General features: G+C 44.3%; 2 protein-coding genes across 2 annotated transcripts; both read right to left on the bottom strand.

Moving 5' to 3' along the window:
• Nucleotides 1–8043: 8043 nt before the first annotated feature.
• Nucleotides 8044–10121, bottom strand: LOC146757568 (myosin-binding protein C, fast-type-like). Its single transcript, XM_085520760.1, has 3 exons — nt 9797–10121; nt 9413–9517; nt 8044–8519 (listed from the first exon to the last, which is right to left on the bottom strand). The coding sequence occupies exons 1-3, from the start codon at nt 9912–9914 to the stop codon at nt 8371–8373; spliced, it is 372 nt and encodes a 123-aa protein (XP_085376886.1). The 5' UTR covers nt 9915–10121; the 3' UTR covers nt 8044–8370.
• A 1328-nt stretch (nt 10122–11449) lies between these two features.
• Nucleotides 11450–18465, bottom strand: LOC146757567 (obscurin-like protein 1). Its single transcript, XM_085520685.1, has 3 exons — nt 18058–18465; nt 17359–17665; nt 11450–11465 (listed from the first exon to the last, which is right to left on the bottom strand). The coding sequence occupies exons 1-3, from the start codon at nt 18266–18268 to the stop codon at nt 11450–11452; spliced, it is 534 nt and encodes a 177-aa protein (XP_085376811.1). The 5' UTR covers nt 18269–18465.
• Nucleotides 18466–19446: the final 981 nt, after the last annotated feature.

The following is a 19446-nucleotide window of genomic DNA, read 5'->3' as shown; positions in this document are numbered from 1 at the left end:
ACACAGGGAAAAAAAACCGGCCAGAGCTTCATACTGTACCTCCGTCGCCGCCAACTCAGGCTCACGGCTGATCCCACTGCACGCAGCACCCACCACAGCAAGTGTGAACAGCTGGAACAGAGCAGAAACACACTTCTGTTTTCTCTATTCACACAGCACAGTATGGACAGACTTCTTCAGAGCTACCCGCGCATACCCTGCGGCAAAACCATGCGGGGGGACAAAACATGGCATGTACCTGGCAGTGAGATCACCTCAAGCTATCTGCAGCAGTTCCTTGTCGCTTTGCTCGGATGAAATGAGAGCAAAAGCTGCACCGAGGCAGTGGGCGGAGGGTGAGGAGAGGAGAGAGAAAGAGCAGGTCAGTGAGCAGGGCTAAGACAGTCATGGAATAACACACACAGCACAACTGTCCCACCCACTTGCTGCAAGACATGCTGAGTCTCAGGCTACGTGATGCCTGTCCGCCCAGCAACTTTACAATGCTTCCACTACTGAGCAAAGACAATGGAAGAAGCACGGGACAGGTGCCAACTTTACTGATACCCCCTTTGGAACGTGTGTACCGGGGAAAATTACGTCTGATGGTCAAGAGTAAGCAATACGGTGCTGTGAGCTCAAACAGCCAGCAGTTCTCAACACCTCACTGCCCACCCATCCATCCCACGTCAGCTCAGCTTACCTACAAGCTGCTGCACACGACGGTGAGAAGAAAAAGCACTAAAGATAGTAACTAAAGCCACTAACTAAAGGCACTAACTAACTAAAGGCACTAACTAACTAACGGCACTAACTAACTAACGGAACAAACTAACTAACGGAACTAACTAACAACAGTAACTAACTAACAACGCTAACTAACAACACTAACTAACTAACAAAACTAACTAACAAAACTAACTAACTAACGGCACAAAAGGCACAAGAACAACAAGACAACCAACCACTCCGACCACTAGCTCACCCACAAAGGAACACAGAACGCACCGCTCCTCCCCTCATTCCAGCCGCTTATGACATCACCAACGGCCAACAGCCTGGTCCACCATGACCCCCCACAAGGCGGGGAGCCAAGACCACGTGGTCACATCTGATTCCAACACGGCACCACAACATTCCAGGACTCAGTGTGGGCTTGGAATTCTATCCTGGTGTGGCAGCGCAATGGGAGGTGTTAGGGCACAGCTGAAGAGCTGACAGACAACGGACGTTTCCAAAGGAGGGTGCCAGATTAACTCTCAGCATTCTCTTGCGGGGCTCTTAGGAATGCTTCAAACCCATTTTCACTGCCTAGCTCATTTCTAGAAAGTCCAGTTGAGAAATGCTCACTTTGTCTGGGGAACGCCTCTATGCATCATGAATGAAAAATAAAATAAAATGGGCACGCGACCCTATGAAACTTACCTCTCTGCTCTTGCTGTCAGCCAGACACCTCAGATGAGCATGACGTGTCCCTGCTCCTGAATGAAGATTCACCCAAGTCTGTGTTCCTCTCTGCTCCATCTCTGGGTCTAAAAGAAACACAGACAGAGATGATTACAAGATCCTTTGTGCAGACGAAAGACAAGGGTGCACATGAATTCTGTTTAGCAAGAAATACTACATTCCCAATGGTAGTACTTGAATCCTCCTTTGGGGCTCGATCTCAACAGGTCACACATCAGAAATAACACAAAGTGCATCTGGAAGACGTGTCTCAAAGCCCAGAAAATCCAACACGGGAGGGGGCTGGACAGTGGACCACAAGTGTCCATTTCCATTGCAGCTCCCTGTAGAGAACAGCACCAATCAGCAGGCGTGAATCAATTCATTCACAAGCTGCACAATGACTCTGTTCTTTACATGATAAAGAAACACACAGAGATTCCTGACCAAAAAGTTGGGAGTTAATAACGACCAAAGAGGTTCCTGTTCCTACGCCTCATCCTCTCACCCCAACTCCTGGGTGATGCCCACAGGCTTCAAGTCAGCTCTCAAATCCATTGAACTCCAGTCACAGAACTCCATCAAAAAGGATGTCACACATGTGACACTTACATACATTTTGCATCAGAAACAGTGACGCCAGCAGGAGCAGAGAGGTGACTGTCCCCCTGTACTCAGCACTGGTGAGGCCACAACTCTAATTCTGCGTCCAGTTTGTGGCCCCTCACTGAGAAAAAGACACTGAGGCATTGGAACGTGTTCAAAGAAGGGCAACAAAGCTGGTGAGGGGTCTGGAGCACAATGGGGCCATATGAGGAGAGGCTGCAGGAGATGGGAATGTCCAGCCTGGAGAAGAGGTGGCTCAGGGGAAACCTCATTGCTCTCTATAACTTCCTGAAGGGAGGTTGCAGTGAGCTGGGGGTCGGCCTCTTCTCTCGTGTCATTACTGATAGAACTAGAGGGAATGTTTTCAAGCTGCGGCAGGAGAGGTTCAGGCTGGACATTAGGAAATATTACTTCTCAGAAAGGGTGGCCAGCCACTGGAATGGACTGCCCAGGGAGGTGGTGGAGTCACCCACCCTGGGGGTGTTCAAGGAACGTCTGCAGAAATCCCTGCTGAAATCCTGACCTCTGCCACAGGTGGCTGAGTGACACAAAAGCTGTGTCCTTGGTTCCCGGCCTTACCTTCTCATGCTGTTCATCTTGCTCTGCAGCTCCTGTTCTGAATAGTCTTCTTATATTCCCATGTGATGTACCCTGAAATACATCATTTAGTGAGTCTGAACAAAACCTAAGACATTAATTGGAACTGTGAAGAAATGTTTTTTGCACTTTACTTGGAGGATGTTACATGCTATACCTTCTTTTCTCAATTGTAACACATGATTTTTTATAAAAAGAAACATAGCAAGTCAGCTCTTCAGTGTGCATATTGATGAAACTTGGTGAAATACAACTTTAGAAAAAGGTAATTTGAAAATTTAAATATTCTTATCAGAATCTCTGCTATTAGTTACCGTTCCAATGTTCTGATTTGATGATGATTCTCTCAGAGCTGTTTTGTCACTCGCCACCTCAAATGCACTTCAAGTGCTTTAGGAGCATCACTGGAATTTTGAATAAACTCGATATATTTTAGGAAAGCTGCTACAGATGCACGACTGCAGTACTTTGGAAAAATATAATCTTGATTGAACGCTGAACAGTGTTATTTAATTATAATCCAGGTAATTAAATTAATTAAACCAAGGGAATCACCTCCCAGTCAGTCAGCTCCCACCAGGGAAATCGCTTCCCTGCCAAGCAGATGCAACCAACACAAGCTGCTACATCACTCTAGGGCCCCACTGAGTCTTCCCAAGGGGTCTCCAAAGGCTTCCCTGTTGACTTCTGGGAACCTGGAAACACTCACATGGAAACCAGTGCCCCCTAATGTGCCCCAGAGGTTTCTCAGGGCCCTGCAATTAGCTCTACAGACATCCAGACATGCCCCAGAGCAAGTATGTGTGCTGTAGGGAGCCCAAGAGACATTCCAGAGTATGCTAGTACTCCTCAGTGCGCTCAAGGGTTCTTCACCTGTCTCTAAATATGCCATACTTGACTTTGTTTTCTCTTCTGGAGCTTAGTTCTCAGCTTTGCTTTCTCATGCCATTTATCATTCAGTTTAGAGATTATTTTAACTAAAATATTTTAACCCACCATATTTTCTGAAAACTAAGAATTGATCCCGCTCAAGGAAACAGAAGAGAAAAACATCACCCACAGGCTGCAGATATTTACCTCGACTTCTCTACATGCCTTCCCCAGTGTGCTTTTCAACTCACCTTGCACAGTGACCCTGGCTTTTGTTTCAGAGTCCTCTGTCTCACAGGTGTACTCCCCGCTGTCCTTGGCGGTAGAGTCATGGATGATCAGAATGGCCCCAGTTCCCTCCTGCTGCAAGTCGTACTTCTGGCTTTTTCTGATTGCTTTGCCATCCTTGTACCACCTGATGTTCACATCTGGTTTCGACAGCTCACGGCTCAGGCTGATGTCCTGCCCTGCTGCTGCTGTCTTATCCTCCAGCTGTTTTGTTACCTCAGTAGGTTTTTCTGAAAGAAAACATGCTTTTTGAGTAACATACACTTAGGGTAGGATGCCTCTCTCAAAATACACGCATCTACATGCTGGAGATAAGTTAGAGAGGCACTTGCAACAGAGGCCATCCTACAGCCAGCAGTAATCTGTAAAGTACAGACAATAGAATTCCAGGCACCATTAATTCTCTCTTAAATCTACCCCATTGAGGATGATGAACCATGTCTGAAAACTGCCTCTTCCTTCTCTCCACTGATCACACTGGGAGCCTCAGATGATGCTCTCAGATGCACATGTTCTAGATAGGAATTTGTTGTACAGCTAGATGATGTGAAGGCCATCCCTTCAGCTTATACTTAGAGGATATTTGCTCCCACAGTTCCCTCAACAGATCATTCCTGATTTACTGGTAATGGAACAAGCTGTAGTGAGATGACCATTGCCAACACTACCCCAGTGCTTTGGGTAGTTCTCACATTTGTGTAAAATGTTTCCTCCTTTTACTTATTTTTAAGAGAAATTCTCAGTGCTTTGAGTTTCAAGTAGAAGGTTGCTATTCACTTTAAGCATATTATGAGTTAGCTCTCATGACAATCTTATCAGAAGACAGTTGAAGGAATCAGACCCCAGAATCTCTCCCATCTCATTACCTTTCACAGACAGAGAGGCTTTGGAGGTTAGACCACGGGCAACAAAAACGACTTCCCCAGAGTCAGTAGGAGTCACACTTTTGATAAGGAGAGTCTCTTACCAACCCACGTTAGAAGCTTTAAATCGCCCACCACTTTCCACTCTGCTTCCATTCAGTGTCCACTTGAACTCATCAATGCTTTCATGGGACAGAATGCATTCAAAAGTGCCATCTTCTACCTCCTGGATTTCATTGTTTTTCAGCCGTTTGCTAATGCCAATATTCAGCTCTGGAAGATAAGAGATAGGTTAGTATGAGGTTTAGATGGAGAAAAGGCATTTGTGACTGACATGAGTAGCATTACTGGTGTTTGAACTCAGGATTTGCAGATCATGGCTGCGTTCCTCACTGATGTATTCTCTAAGACATTCTCCTCTCAGAATTACCAGAAAGCTATAAAAAAAAAAGAGACGTGAATCTCTTGGCTTTGCTCTGGAAGAACTACAAGGAGAGCAGCTCAGTCCATGCAGCACAATGAAGATTCAATGAGCTACAGAGGGAAAAACCTAACAGAGAGGACAACTCTAGGATGCTGCGTGAGAAAAAGGGTTTTGCCTACGACAAGACATTAAATGTTTCTATTAGCTAATTTGTTACCATCCTACCCCTACTGGTGTTCAAACCATTTCTCCATTTTAGGGATGTTTAGAAAGGAAACATTTCCAGGACATTCTTGACGTGTTTTGTGATTTTCATGGCAAAAGGAGATACATTTACTTCAAAAGCAATGGGAATTTTCCAGACATCACTGCGCTAAATTGCAGTAATACACTTCTATTGTAGAAACTATTAAGGCTCGTGGGGGAATAGGTGTAAGACATAGTGACCACACTGAATGTGCTTTTAGCACTCCTTCACTTTCCACAGTACTTACCCTGAACGCCGACATTTGACTTGGCAACATCAGTGCCAATATCACAGGTATATAAACCTGCATCTGGCTTCTCGAGGTCATGGAGAAGGAGACATAGGGTATTCCCAGACTGTAGCAGCTCAAACTTGTTGCCAGAAGTGAGCACAACACCGTCCTTTTTCCACACTGGTTTGACCTTCTCTTTAGAGACTTCGCATTCCAATTTAATCACACCCCACTCCTCAACAAAAGCATCATTCAAACACTTCATGAAGACAGCAGGCTTCTCTGCAATTAAACAGGCAAAACAGAACAACGTGATACAGAAGTTGAGACATTTCCAGTTGTGTTCAGATTTTTAAAGAGGTATCAATAAATCTTTACCAGTACTGACGACACCAATATAGAACCTAAAGTGGTTTCATGTCTGTTGACTGAATACGCTTTATGGAATTCTCAAGTATTCAGTAGGAGAATACAGGGAACAGGAGGGACAGCCTGCATTGCCGTGGGTGGGACTGATATATGAAAAAATTGGGATGTAGCTCTTCTAAAGCTGGAGAGCTGGCATTGCCCTCACGTGGAGCACAGCTCATACAGCAGGCCACAGTATTAAGAGGATAAGCTGCTGAACACTTTTGATTTTCCTCTTTATTGACTCCTTTTATCTATCTTCTATTTCACACATCAAAGGTTTACACTGGGGAAAAAAGATCCACCAAATGCAAAAGAAAGGAGAAAGAGGAAATCCTTCAAACTCTGAGCGCGTAGAGTAAAAGAGCTTAATTACTGGGGAGAGCAGATTAGAATCACAGTATCCTTAGAATTGGAAGAGACCCTTAAAGGCCATCTAGCCCAGCTCCCCTGCAATAAACAGGGACATTCACAGCTAGATCGGGTTGCTCACAGCCTGGTCATTAGTCATTCCAGAGGCAAAACACACACTGAATGATCTCTCCCTGCAGTCATAAATCCTTGGAGACAACAGCATTGACACTGCATGTTACTGAAGCAGTAAAAGAAACTGCTCTTGTAACTCTCCTTGTGCTAAATAAAATGATGATAAAAAGCAATTGAATGCTTTGGCAGGACACCAAAACCATCCTCCTTCGTTGATATCTGCTGCAATGGAACCTTCCACTGGAAGAAAGCCCCTGATGACTTGTCACCCCAGAGAGGTGAGCTTTAGAAGCAGGACTGCTGCACAATAGAATGAACTGGAGCTCCTTAGCATCTCTTACATCCAGGAGGGTTGTGACCAGACCCACCTCTCACCTTCAGGCGCGCGCTTTCTGACACCTTGTCTGACTTCACTGTCACTGGGCCAGCATCCTCAGGCTTAACCTGCTTCACTGTCAGTGTGCAGCAGTTGCCAACGTTCTTGATGTCATTGTAATTGTTGGTGTAAAGGAGGTTGCCATTCAGAAACCATTCCACATCCTCGTCATCATGGGACAGCTCGCAGGAGAAGACAGCAGAGCTCTCTTCTTCAATTTCCACATCCTGCAGGTGCTTCCTTACTTCTACATCGTGGGCTGTAGGGAAACAAGGTGAACTGTTACCACTGTTACTGTAAAGCATACTGGGATGTGGTAGAATGGCTGGACTAGATAATCTTTGTGTAATCTTCTCAGTGAAGTTTATACATTTGCAAAGTTAGCAGGAGAGAACGGCATAAATCAACCTCAAGAAGAGAAATCTGAGGTGAAATAGGACATGGAAGAGGCCACCCTCCCTGCTCATATCTTCAGCTGTCAGCGTGGCCTCAGTCTCTGCAATTCCCGCCTTGCACTTGTACACACCAGCATCATCGGGCTTCAGCTTCAGAATCTGGAGCTCTGCTGAATGCTTATCCCTCTTGATCTTGTACTTCTCAGAGGGCTCGATGAGTGTGTGGCCCTTGAACCATTTCACAACCTTTGGAGAAGGCCTGAAGTCACAGGACAGGATGACAGAATGACATTCCAAAGCTGTCTTGTCCTCCAACTTCCTGGTGATTTGTATATGGTAATCTGCAAAGCAGGGGTGGAAGAGAAGAAAGGATGAGGACAATTGGAAGAAGAGGAAAGTCTCTTGCATCTATTCCATTCCAATTAATTTCATGTTCACAATGGTTCTTTGAACGTCTCTAAAGATAAAACAAATGATTGTCTATAGGGAAGGCCATTGATTACATTTCTATAAAGTAATACTGTATAGTATCTACCAAATGCAAGCTCCAGCTCTTGCTCTGTGCTTATTAAATTGCTCCCAGTTGAGGCTTTTATTCAAATAAGAGTGACTTGAAAATATAATAAGTACTTTAGGATGTGAATGGAGACTCTTACACTGGGGACAACAGGAGATAAAAAGCCTGCAAATTTCTTTCAGATAAAATCAATGACAAACTGCATCAAATTTAGGTGCTACCAAACTTAAACTTGTCTACTTCAGAAATACAATTAATTTCACCTGATTTAACTTCTTTGGTATAGCCAAGGACAAATCCTCAGCTCTGTAGATCTGAATAGTAAGCACATCACAACTATTCATACAGATCTTTTACTGAGACGCAGCTGTCTCATTTAGTGTCCAATGACTTTGAACTGGAAATGGAGCAGAACCTCCAGACACACACACAATATTTCAAAGACCCCAGTGAAGGAAGACTGGACATTAATTAATTCTTCATCTTCATGATGTAAACCAAGCCAGGATATGTTACCTCTAACAAGCAGATTGGCTGTGGATTTGGATCTGCCAATTGAGAACTGAATGGTGCCTGTCATATCAGTGGTGGTTTTCAGTATGGTCAGCCGGTGGATGGTGCCTTCTTGCTGCATAATCAAGTTTCCGCCAGCCTGTAAGACTTCCCACGTAGATACCACCTGCGAGGTTTCACAGAAGGAATGGATACCTCGCATTCAAATTTGGCTTCTTCAGGCTCAGTCACATCCTCATCACACAGCTCCTTTACTAGATTAATGGATTGCTCTTTAAGAAAGATGGAACAAGAGAAAGCAGAGATTTAGAAGGAATGTAAAAAACCCTTACATTATCACCCTACTTACTCATGTCAGCATTACTGCACATGAACACTACACCTATCAGCTCAAAATGCCTTAAAACATCATTAAAAAATAATAGAAAGAAAGGAATGTTGTTAAGAAGTCAGACAATATGACTGACAACCTGAAGAGAGCCCAGATCTTCTGATTCCCAGTCCAACATCCAAATCAAAACATGACCTTCCCATCCCGATATCAAACTCCTCGCATTATGAAATGGAAAAGAGGTTCAATGAAACACGGACATTGATAATTACTTTGGTTAAATACAGCAACTTAGCTCTGAACAAGTTTTCTCCTAGTAAAGGTCTCTGTAGCTCAAACGTAATGACTCTACTTAAGAGAAATTCATTTTCCAGGATGTTCTTGCCCTTATAATTGTAACAGTGGCAAAGCTGGGGACTGAACTCTTGAGTAGTGTGCTAACTCAAATGTCTCCCTTTTCTTTATCGCACTTAACATCATATATATACCCTAACATTGTATATATTAAAAAAAGAACCCTGTGCTCTTTTCAAACAGACAGAAAAAATGAAGAAAAAGTCAAGCTATGTTTTTTATCCCTCAACGTTCAAACACAAATCTCAAGTCTAGAGGTAGAAAATCAACCTCCTAAGAAAATAATCTGTTTTACTTAGCAAAAGTAAATCCCAAAAGACAAGGTGGATACTTTGTGGGCAGAAAGGTAGGTAGGTAGGAGTTTTTATTTCTGTGAATAGTCCTGGTGGTGTTTAACTTCTTAGACATTAAAGCAAAGGATGGTAGCTGGTTTATAATATAAGATAATTTAAGCAAAATCGTCATCAGAAGCATAATTACCTTTAACTGTAAGATGGGCACGAGATTCTGCCTTTTCTGATACAGATTTGATTTCTGCTGCATCCTTGACTTGGACACGTGTGTAAGTCAGAGAGCAGGTCTTTCCTGAAGCAGAGAACCACAGAGTCACTAAGGCTGGAAAAGACCACTAAGCTCATCTAATCCAACCGCCAACTCATCCCTACCAAACTGTGCTCTTGAGAGCAAACCCACAACTACACTTGGCTTCCTTGAGCAAAGAGCTCTGAGGCACATGGCCAGGCTGAGCATCATCCATCTGGTTTCACAGCATCACTGCCTGTTCTCTCATGTCAATGAAACCACCCATTCCACCCCAACCACATCCCACCAAAGCTGCTTAGTGCTCCCAAAGCGAATGCTCACCAGTTGATTCCAACTTGAAGGTCATCTTCTGGCCAGCAGCCTCGCAGATGTATTCTCCAGCATCTTTCTTCTCCAGCTGCTCCACAACCAGACGCCGTGTTTTGCCCACAGATTCCATTCTGAACTTTCTGGAGGAGGCAAGCAGTCTTCCATCCTTGTACCATTTTACTTCGGTTGGATCCTGTGCTACTTCACAGCTGAGGGAGGCACTTGCTGCCAGGGCAGCACTCAGCTCTTTCTGCACCTTCTCCTGGTTTATAAACACAGGTTTTGGCTCTGAGGGAAGAAAAGAAAAAGTATTGACTGAGGGACTGAAATGAGACCATCTTGCAGGTTTGTATGTACAGGTTGGAACAGGTTTAGGTTACCACTTGTGCCCAAACTAATAGCCTTCACTAGAGAATATCAGCTCTTCTGTTGAAACAAAGTGTCAAATCTAGGCAAGAAAGAACCCAGGAACTGAAGGAACCAAGAGGATCCTTGAACACCAGTCCCATGGTTGCAAGTCACTATGCAAACATATTGAACCCAAAAGAACATCTGTCCTGCAGGCAACCAAAACCTGAGTTCCTTTTACTTAAGACCCACTGTGAAACATCAAAACACATAAACATGTGATAGTCAAACCACTGGCTGCCTTTTCATGACCCAGAACAGTACTCCTGGCTTCCTGAACAGACTCCTCATGGCCTCTACCATTGCCACAACTGTGACTGTCAAAGGCACAAAGGAAATATGCTCACCAACGCAGTCCTTTGTTCTTTGTGTGTGATTTCCAGATATCTATTTTACTTTGAGCTCTGGGAATAGTCAGCTCTACCAGGTCTCTTACTGGGAGTAGCAGACTCACCTATCCAGATGCAGCCTCCAACATAAAGGCATAGTAAAAAGGCAGTGTACTACTAGGAGAAGTTCCTGCTTCTCCTGCCATGAAAGGCTGCACGCACAACATGCACTCCAGCCTCACTGCACATACTTATCTTAGTCAAATGTTTCGGTGAACAGGAATTACAGTTTGGGACCTCAGGCACAGGAGAGATTTGAATAATATCTTGAATATTGCTTCCATTGTACATATATCAGAAACTAGATTTTACTTTACTGTTCTCTGCTGTATTTCAGACAACACCTGTCTTACCTGTGACATGAATCTTGAAGGTGAGTTTCTGGCCAGCAGCCTCGCAGCTGTACTCCCCTGCATCTTTCTTCTCCACCTGGCTCAGCACCAGCCGACGCTGTTTGCCCTCTGACTCCACCTTGAACATCTTGCTCCAGGTGATCAGTTTCCCCTCCTTGTACCACTTCACCTCCGTCTTCTTCTGGGCCACCTCGCAGCTCAGCTTGGCATTTTGAGTCAGTACAGCCTTCCCCTCCTCTTGTACCTTGTCCTTGTTTGTAAACACGTCTTCTTTCTCTGCAGGGACATCACAACAGCCACACCATTTTGCTGTAGTCTGCTGCAGAGCTAACTCCAGTTCCCCATTTTCACTATACTTGCCCTTCACAGGGAGCATCGTGAAGCCTCATTATGACAGGAAAACACTTTTCCCTCTATTTTGCCTTGGGAAATGATAGGCATATCATTTCATATCATTTCATATCATTTCATATCATATCATATCATTTCATATCATTTCACATCATATCACAAAGCTAAAGATTTTGCAGTCTGACAGCAGATATGGACATGAGATTTAGAACACCTGCATGCACTGCTGAACCTCCTCCCTTCTCTTTTTTTCTTCTCGTGTCTCTCTACATTTCCAGTAAATCAGAAGGGAACAGCCCTCTAGAACAGGTTGCCCAAGGAGACTGTGGATGCTCCATCCCTGCAGGCATTCAAGGCCAGGCTGGATGTGGTTCTGGGCAGCCTGGGCTGCTGCTTGGCAACCCTGCACATAGGAAGAAGGGGGCTGGAACTGGATGAGCACCGTGGGCCTTTGCAACCCAGGCCATTTATGAGTCTGATTATTGGCATTTTCCACCTCATTGTGTCATTCAAATTTTGTAACCAGATCTCATCAAACACCTCCCCTTTTCTCACTCCTTGCATGCCTGGTGTGCTCTTGCACTGTAACCCTGCAGACACCAGCTGACTACAAGAGCTGCACAAGTTACCCTCCTTGCCTATTGTTTGTTGCAGTAATTCATTCCTGGATGGAGAAGCACATGTAGAAAAGTGTTGCTATGACACTAGATGACAAAGAAAGTCCTATAGCCAAAATGTTTTGCACCAGAGAGGCTGTCAGTTGATCCTCCAAATGCAAGACACACCAAATGAAGCGTTCCTTTATCTCTGGGATTCCAAGCATTTTCTCACCTCTGACTTTCACTTGGAATGTTGCTTTGTCATCTTTTGTTTCACAGCTGTAGCTCCCTTGGTCTTTCAGGGTCACATTTTTGACCATGAGGTTGCGGTGCGTCCCCTGGGAGATGATGGTTGTCTTCTGGTCCTGCTTCACCTCTGTTTGATCTTTCTCCATACGACAGCTCCGCTTGCAGCTGACACCTCACACACCAGCTCCAGGTCTTCAGAAGGACTGACTGATATTTCTGGAGTCGTTTTGGGCTTGTTGACAACATTAATGGCTTCATCTGAAGAAAAAAAGAGAAAGTGGTTTACATCCTGACTCAGGCTTATTCAGCACAGCATGAAGATACAGTTAGAACTGATTGTAATGTCTCTGCTCATTACATTTGGGTGATCGAGTTTCACCTCTGGAGATACTCACATACAAACGTGTGCTTGATTCTGCTGTGTAAGGAAAGAGTAAGTTCTATGCAGACAGTTCTTATTTCTTTTAATCAATTCTGTATTCTGCACGTGTTCTTCTGTAGCTAAAATGAAGGCAGCTAAGTAACGTGTTTTCAATGCATGAACAAACCTATTCAACACCTTGTCTCTAAGCTAACAAGCAGCGTTTGATGAGCACATCAGTATTTCATGCCCTTCATTCCATCCAGACAGAACCTGCCTGAGGAGCAAGCTGATGGCTGTCAGCTACAGGCAGACCAAGCTTAGTATTGCATTTCTTACAGCAACAACTGTTGCTTTCAGTCACTGGATATACCAAGGCCAATTGCTATGCCAGGCACATTTATGGCATCAGTGAACAAATAATGCATTAAAAATTGTAATAGACAGGAGCCATCTATTCTTTTAAAACTAGGTGACCAAAGAAGAACAGCCCCTCTAGAGTCAAGCTGTTAAGAACTAATAGCATCAATCAGTATCACATAGATAGATTACTTCCCTGCCCTAAGACCATCTTGTGACCATTTGGTGTTCCTAATTAAGCCCCCTCTTGATGGCATTTTTGTCTGAGCCACGTGACATTTTGTGATAGGAGTTACTGCTAGTGTTCCCTTCACCCTACACCAAAGTAGGAGGTATCCATTCTCAGGGAATCATGCAGGCTTCCTCTGTATTTGATGCTCAGAGACAGCCCCAGAACTTTTTAAATCTTAACTTAACTCTCATCCAATAATGTTCATCAAACAGTGCAACTTGTCCTTTGGGGATGCCTTTGTTCTGCATCCACCAGTTCCAACGGAGTCTTCTTGGCTTGTTTTAGATCAGTTTTTCAACAGATAAAGAAAGGGGCTTTGAATTACAAAGTGAAATTGCAGAATGCATGATTCTCAACCAAACAGAACGGGAGGTGGGATGCAGGGTGAATACCTGAGCCAACACCACCTGCAAGCAATCCTTCAATATCTTAGGAATCTCTAGCCATCCCAAATCCAGTGTTGTGCTTGATCTATCATCTCTGCTGAGTTTTTAGCCTGCTGATGGTGAGCATCATGGTGGTGATGGGTGAGCAGTTGGACTAGAGGGTATTAATCAACCTTAAGGAGCCTGTGATCAGAGGAATGTGAATGTGCTGTTAAAGGTCACAAGCGCTGCACTGCAGCATGAGCATACACAGCAAAAGGCTTTCAGTAGAGCTTCAGTTCATAAATGAGGACTGGGTTATGGAAAAGAGGTTCAAGATAGAAACCAGAAACCAGATCTTAACGCCAGGTTCTGTGAATGCAGCCAGTTGAATTTCACAGATACTGACTTTCAATGACAATTTCTTGTGTTATTTTATCCTCCAGCTCCACCCTGAACAGGAACATGTCAGTGACAAGCATTACTCCTCCAGGCTTGACCTGACAGTGCTTTACTTGCACTATGAGCTAATGGCTGTGCTTACAGCACCTCAGGGAGACACCTCAGAGATCACAACGTCCTTCGGGTACAGCAGGAGACACTCAACTCTCCAAATGTGGAGTTTAATTTGTCAAAAGAGGAGACTGGATTCCCATGCTAAGAACTTAGGACCGTTTCAGTCATAGGTTTAAAGATGATGTAAGTGCTGAGGCAATTCATGAACTAGAAGAATGAAGCCCAGATGTCAGGGCTCAAGTCGTGACTCCAGTTGTTTCTTTGTTTATGAAGTTTGCCAGTGCTGAAACAAAATATGGGCACACAAAATATGTACGATGGTAAAGAACTGCAGGGACATTGCTGACCATGAGGCATTCATTTATCATAAGGCCAAACATACACGTTTAATCCTAGTTCTAATTGCTAGATTCTAATTCAGAAGCTGGCAAATTGGCATCTTTTATAAACCACGTACCAGATTACCTTATCTCCACAAGTTGAAAGACATACACTGTACAGGGGACAGAGCCAAAGGAAGAAGCCCAGGGCTTAAAGAAAATGTCTAAACTCGGAAAACTGAGGAAAGAATTGGAACAAGCAAACTAGAAGGAAATAAATGGAGGGTGTTCTATTACTGCATTGTAACCCCCTGGAAAACAAATCGAGCCTAAAAGATGGAGACAACACTTAGGACTGAAAAGAAAAACAGAATTCCTTTATGGAAGTTAATTGGAGCGCAAAAGTTAGATGATGAAACTGGCCTCTATTAACACACAGTGGAATAATTGTAGTCACCTCACCACTGCTGGATGTGAGCCCAGCCACACAAAAGCAGCTGCTGGTTTTCACTGCAGATATAGCAGGAAGGAGGAACAGCCTCCGGACCGGACCAGCTGAGCGTGGCCCTACCAGGATTTGCTCCAAAAGTCTTATTACCAGTAGTGCTTCCTGCTGAAATACATGGGGGTCCTCCTTTGATTCCAACCCCAACCCACCCCACCATGCCCCCTGATAACATCCATCAGGGCCACATCTCCACAGTTCCTGAACACCTCCAGGGATCCCACCACCTCCCTGGGTAGCCTGTGCCAGTTAATTCTGAGGGCAGACCTGCCAGTATGAAATATTATGCTAACGTGACAAAGAGGGAGAAGAAAAGCAAAATTAAGACTAGCTGACAAGCCTTGGCAGGAAGTTCTGCTCTCCATAAGTTTAGTCCCGTTATTCAATTCTGTTTGGAGCTGTCTCCATGCCTCTCTGGAGTTTGTTCATTGAGAAGAAGCAATTAAGTAAGCTCTCCAATGCCAAAGTGCATACACTACTCTAGGGCTTTGTTGTTTCTCCATGGATCAACAAGGGTGACAAGCCAGAAGAATATGATGAAGAGCCTCATGCATACTCAGTGTAAAAAAGAACAAGGCAATTGTTGCTGGGAAGAAGGTGCATTTGCATTTGTGTCTTCTGCAGAGGGTACTGCAGAAATGGAAAGTCTTCCACTGGAGCAAACAAAGGGCTCTCATTTATTGCAATCAAGGCCCAGCGTGTGGATCTCAGAGATCAGACCTACACCCTGCAGCAAAACAGAGACCTGCGTGGGAAAGTTCAGTTTCTCTCTACATCTGTGTAAGAAAAAGCCCACCATGGAATGACAGCTAAGTAAACATCCTTGTGACTCATCACAGGTCTCTTCTACATGTCAGTGCTGAGCAATTCAAGATATTTCATTTGGTCTTCTTGCCAGATTTACTAAGTAAAAATCAACCAAACGTCTCCTTCTACTGATTAAGAATGCTCTAAACATGCTTCTGCAGAGGTTTCCACCCAGTGACAAACAGCTCCTCCCATCACGAATGTTTATTTGTTATATTTGGTCATGCAACGCTGATTGATATTATTGGAATGATTGCTCCCCTACTTCTAAACTATTCCAGGATGGACAGGGCTCAGAGCACCTGATGGAGCTGCGGTGCCCCTGTTCATTGCAAGGGAGTCCAACTAGCTGACCCTTAAGGGTCTCTTCCCTATCTATGAGATACACGAAAGCTGATTCTGCAGTAACCAAGCTACCAACAGCAGCTGTTTGTCTTACAGCTTGCCAACACAGATTTTAAAATAACAGCATTGATTACTCATTTGATAGTCACATTACAGTGCAAAGCACATGGAAACGTCCATCAGCTAATTCATTTAATTCTTTGGGCAGACCTGCCAGTATGAAATATTATGCTAACATGACAGAGAGAAGAAAAGCAAAATTAAGACTAGCTGACAAGCCGTGGCAGGAAGTTCTGCTCTCCATCAATTTAGTCCCATTATTCAATTCTGTTTGGAGATGTCTCCATGACTCTCTGGAGTTTGTTCTTTGAGAAGAAGCAATTAAGTTAGCTCTCCAATGCCAAAGTGCATACACTACTCTAGGCCTTTCTTGTTTCTCCATGGATCAACAAGGGTGACAAGCCAGCAGAAGATGATGAAGAGCCTCATCATGCAAACTCATGCATTTTATCCCCCTCACAGATGCACTGACAACTTACAGCATCATCCATTGAGACGTTGTGAATTTTCAGGGTGTGTTTCTTCCCCACAATGTGCAGTTCATATTTTTCACTGGCCTTGAGCTCCTTCCCATCCTTCATCCACTCCACAGTAGCGCCTGTGTCTGAAAGCTCAGCCTGCAGTTTGGCTTCCTCACGCAGCCGAGCGGAGATCTTTTCTACATCTTTGCTCTTATTGGTAAATCTCACTGCAGCACCTGTCAGGAGCAAAGGCCTCGTTAGTTCAATTGATATCAGGCTAACGTGGTCAATGTTTGCTGCAACATCTCTGAAAAAGTATCACCTTCTGTTCCTGCACTCATCATTGTGTCACTGCTGAGCAATTCAAGATATTTCATTTGGTCTTCTTGCCGGATTTACTAAGTAAAAATCAACCAAACATCTCCTTCTACTGATTAAGAATGCTCTAAACATGCTTCTGCAGAGGTTTCCACCCAATGACAAACAGGTCCTCCCATAATGAATGTTTATTTGTTCTATTTGGTCATGCAAAGCTGATTGATACAGATATTATTGGAATGATTGCTCCCCTACTTCTAAATTATTCCAGTGCAATCAGAAAGGCTGTCTGAACCTGGAGCTGAAAGTACTGCTCTATGGTCATGCAGTGGTAAACCTGCTGACTGAATGCACTGGCCAATAGCTGTGAACTGCAGACATTCATCAGCTGGCATCAAGCAATCTGGTTCAGATACCAAGCAGCTGGGTAGACTGGCTTACCCTACACTCAGTGCTATCATGTTTAGGTCATTACCAGGACTCACATCAGTCCATGGGATGCAATTTCAGGTATTTGGTACAGGCAGTGAATGCCTGCAGCCCCAGTTCTAATCATCAGATCACAGCAACTATGCCTTGACTGGAAGAGGAAAGGAGAAGGATCAAAGCAAATACCTCTCACTCTCATCTTGGTGCTGACATCAACATTTTCGGCAACAAATTTCACTTCTGCTCCACCATCATTCTTGGTGATGTTCTTTATGATTAGGCTGTGAGTACTTTGGGTTCTCTTGATGATGCAGCTCTCGCTTTCCTGTAAGACTTTACCACTGAGGTACCAAGTGCTGCAACACATTGTTGTAAGATCAGTAGTAAACATGGCATCCCCTCCAGGTACAGCTTCACCAGCTGTTAGGGGGGATTTCACAGCCAGGACTGGTTCTGAGGAAGAACAACATGGATGTCTTAATGCTCTTTAGATGCAAGTCTGGTATCTCATTTAGAGATGGAAGATTAAATCATTGGTACATTTCTACTTCTCCCTTTGCATGAGTGCTGGAAGAAGCACTTCTATGCTTAAGATCTGTTACAGAAAGTTCTGCCTCTTGCACATGTGAGATATCAAAAGATAAGGATATTCATGTCTCTCTCACAGAAACAGAACTTGTATCACTTTAGTGGTAGCTGGAGGTTGACAGGAGAACTAGTAATAAAGGAAAGCCTTTGGTGTGTTAGTGCACTACTATCCTTAAAGTCAAATGAAACATCTTTAGGGAACCAACACAGCTGCTCAGCTCACACTGACCCATTTCCATTGGGGTATTTGTGCTTACCAAGGTGCACGCTCCCTGGGAATTCCAGAGACGGGCTCTGTCCATGCGCATTGACTGCAGACACTCGGAACTGATCATCAGCCTCTTCAGACAGATTGCTCACCGTGAACTCTGGGACGGGGACATGAGACTCGTGGCACCTCACCCACGTGAAGCCAGTTAGTTTATTGCCTTCCACAATGTAGCCATCGATTGGAATGGGGCATTGCATCTTCGGAGGGGACCATGCCAGCGTCACTGAGGTTTCTGTTTTATTTTTCACCACGGGGTCAGCTGGGGGCTGGGTGGGAGGTTTTCTGGGAGCTGAACAGAAATAAATACAGAAATATTAGCATAAGGTCATGTAGGCTGGAAAAGACCTTCAAGATCAGCAGACTCAACTTTCAGCATGACCTACTGAGTCCCACCATTAACTACTGTGGTACCTGAGGACATACATGACAAGCTTATTCCTGCAGGTATTTGCATAGTGAATATATTCACCCTCTGGTTGCTTCTGAACATTTCAGAGGTTAAATTCCCATCAGACTTTTTCACTGTGTGCAGCCACTGATACAGGCAGGAGGCTGGGAATTACCTGATGGGCTCTAGTTACAGACTACTGACACAGTAAAGGATTGATTTCATTTCATTTTGGCCATCAGAAGGTATGGTGTCTGCTTTAAGTCACCCAATTATAATTTAAGACTCCAATTATAATCATATGGAGAACAGCGCATTTAGGAGAACTCATCTCATCTCAATAAACCTGAATGAAATCACAGAATCATAGGATCACGGGAGGGCTTGGGTTGGAAGAAACCTTCAAGATCATCCAGTTCTAAACACCCTGCCATGGGCTGGCTGCCCACTAACCAGCTCAGGCTGCCCATCACCCATCCAACCTCGCCTTCAACACCAAGGACAGGCATCCACAGCTTCTCTGGGCAGCCTGAAATGGAAGCAATGAGCCACACGTTGAAGACACTGAAATATTCATTACTGTAGAGAGAGCCAAATACTCCATACATATTGCCTGCCTGGTCAATTGCATTAAAATGCCAACAACAGACTCATCCAGCTCATTGAAAATGGTGTGAACATGGCGTACAGGATTCTTCCAGCAGCTAGTTAGATCTGCAAAGAGCAAAGACAGGAAATCTCAATGCCATACAATTTTCCTGACCCATCCTGACACATAACTGCTTTGATGTGCACTGTTACCAGCCTGTCAGTTGCTGTTAGTCAGTGCTGGATGCCAAAGGTCCCACTAACATAGCATGAAGCCAAAAGCTAGACGCTGGAATCAGATCTCCTGACCTTACCATCAGAAATTGAGATGTCATATTTTGCTCAGAGGTGCCTGCTTTTAGGAGGGACAGCTACCGAGCTTTTTCTGCTCCAGGAACC

This window comes from Coturnix japonica, chromosome 20, assembly GCF_054131305.1.
Source record: "Coturnix japonica strain WE chromosome 20, WE-NBRP24, whole genome shotgun sequence".
In the NCBI taxonomy this organism is placed as follows: Eukaryota; Metazoa; Chordata; class Aves; order Galliformes; family Phasianidae; genus Coturnix; species Coturnix japonica.
The sequence above is the reverse complement of the archived record's forward strand: the minus strand, read 5'-3'. Positions and strand labels throughout refer to the sequence as shown.

Bases quoted from the DNA above. Each gene is read 5' to 3' on its own strand.
- LOC146757568 (XM_085520760.1), bottom strand. From the start codon at position 9,914: ATGGAATCTGTGGGCAAAACACGGCGTCTGGTTGTGGAGCAGCTGGAG. The intron at 9,518-9,796 runs GTGAGCATTCGC...TCTCTGCTTCAG, and splicing joins CTTCAAGTTGGAATCAACTG to GAAAGACCTGCTCTCTGACT. The intron at 8,520-9,412 runs GTAATTATGCTT...TCTTTCTTAAAG, and splicing joins TGCCCATCTTACAGTTAAAG to AGCAATCCATTAATCTAGTA.
- LOC146757567 (XM_085520685.1), bottom strand. From the start codon at position 18,268: ATGCAATGCCCCATTCCAATCGATGGCTACATTGTGGAAGGCAATAAA. The intron at 17,666-18,057 runs GTAAGCACAAAT...GTTCTTCCTCAG, and splicing joins CCCAGGGAGCGTGCACCTTG to AACCAGTCCTGGCTGTGAAA.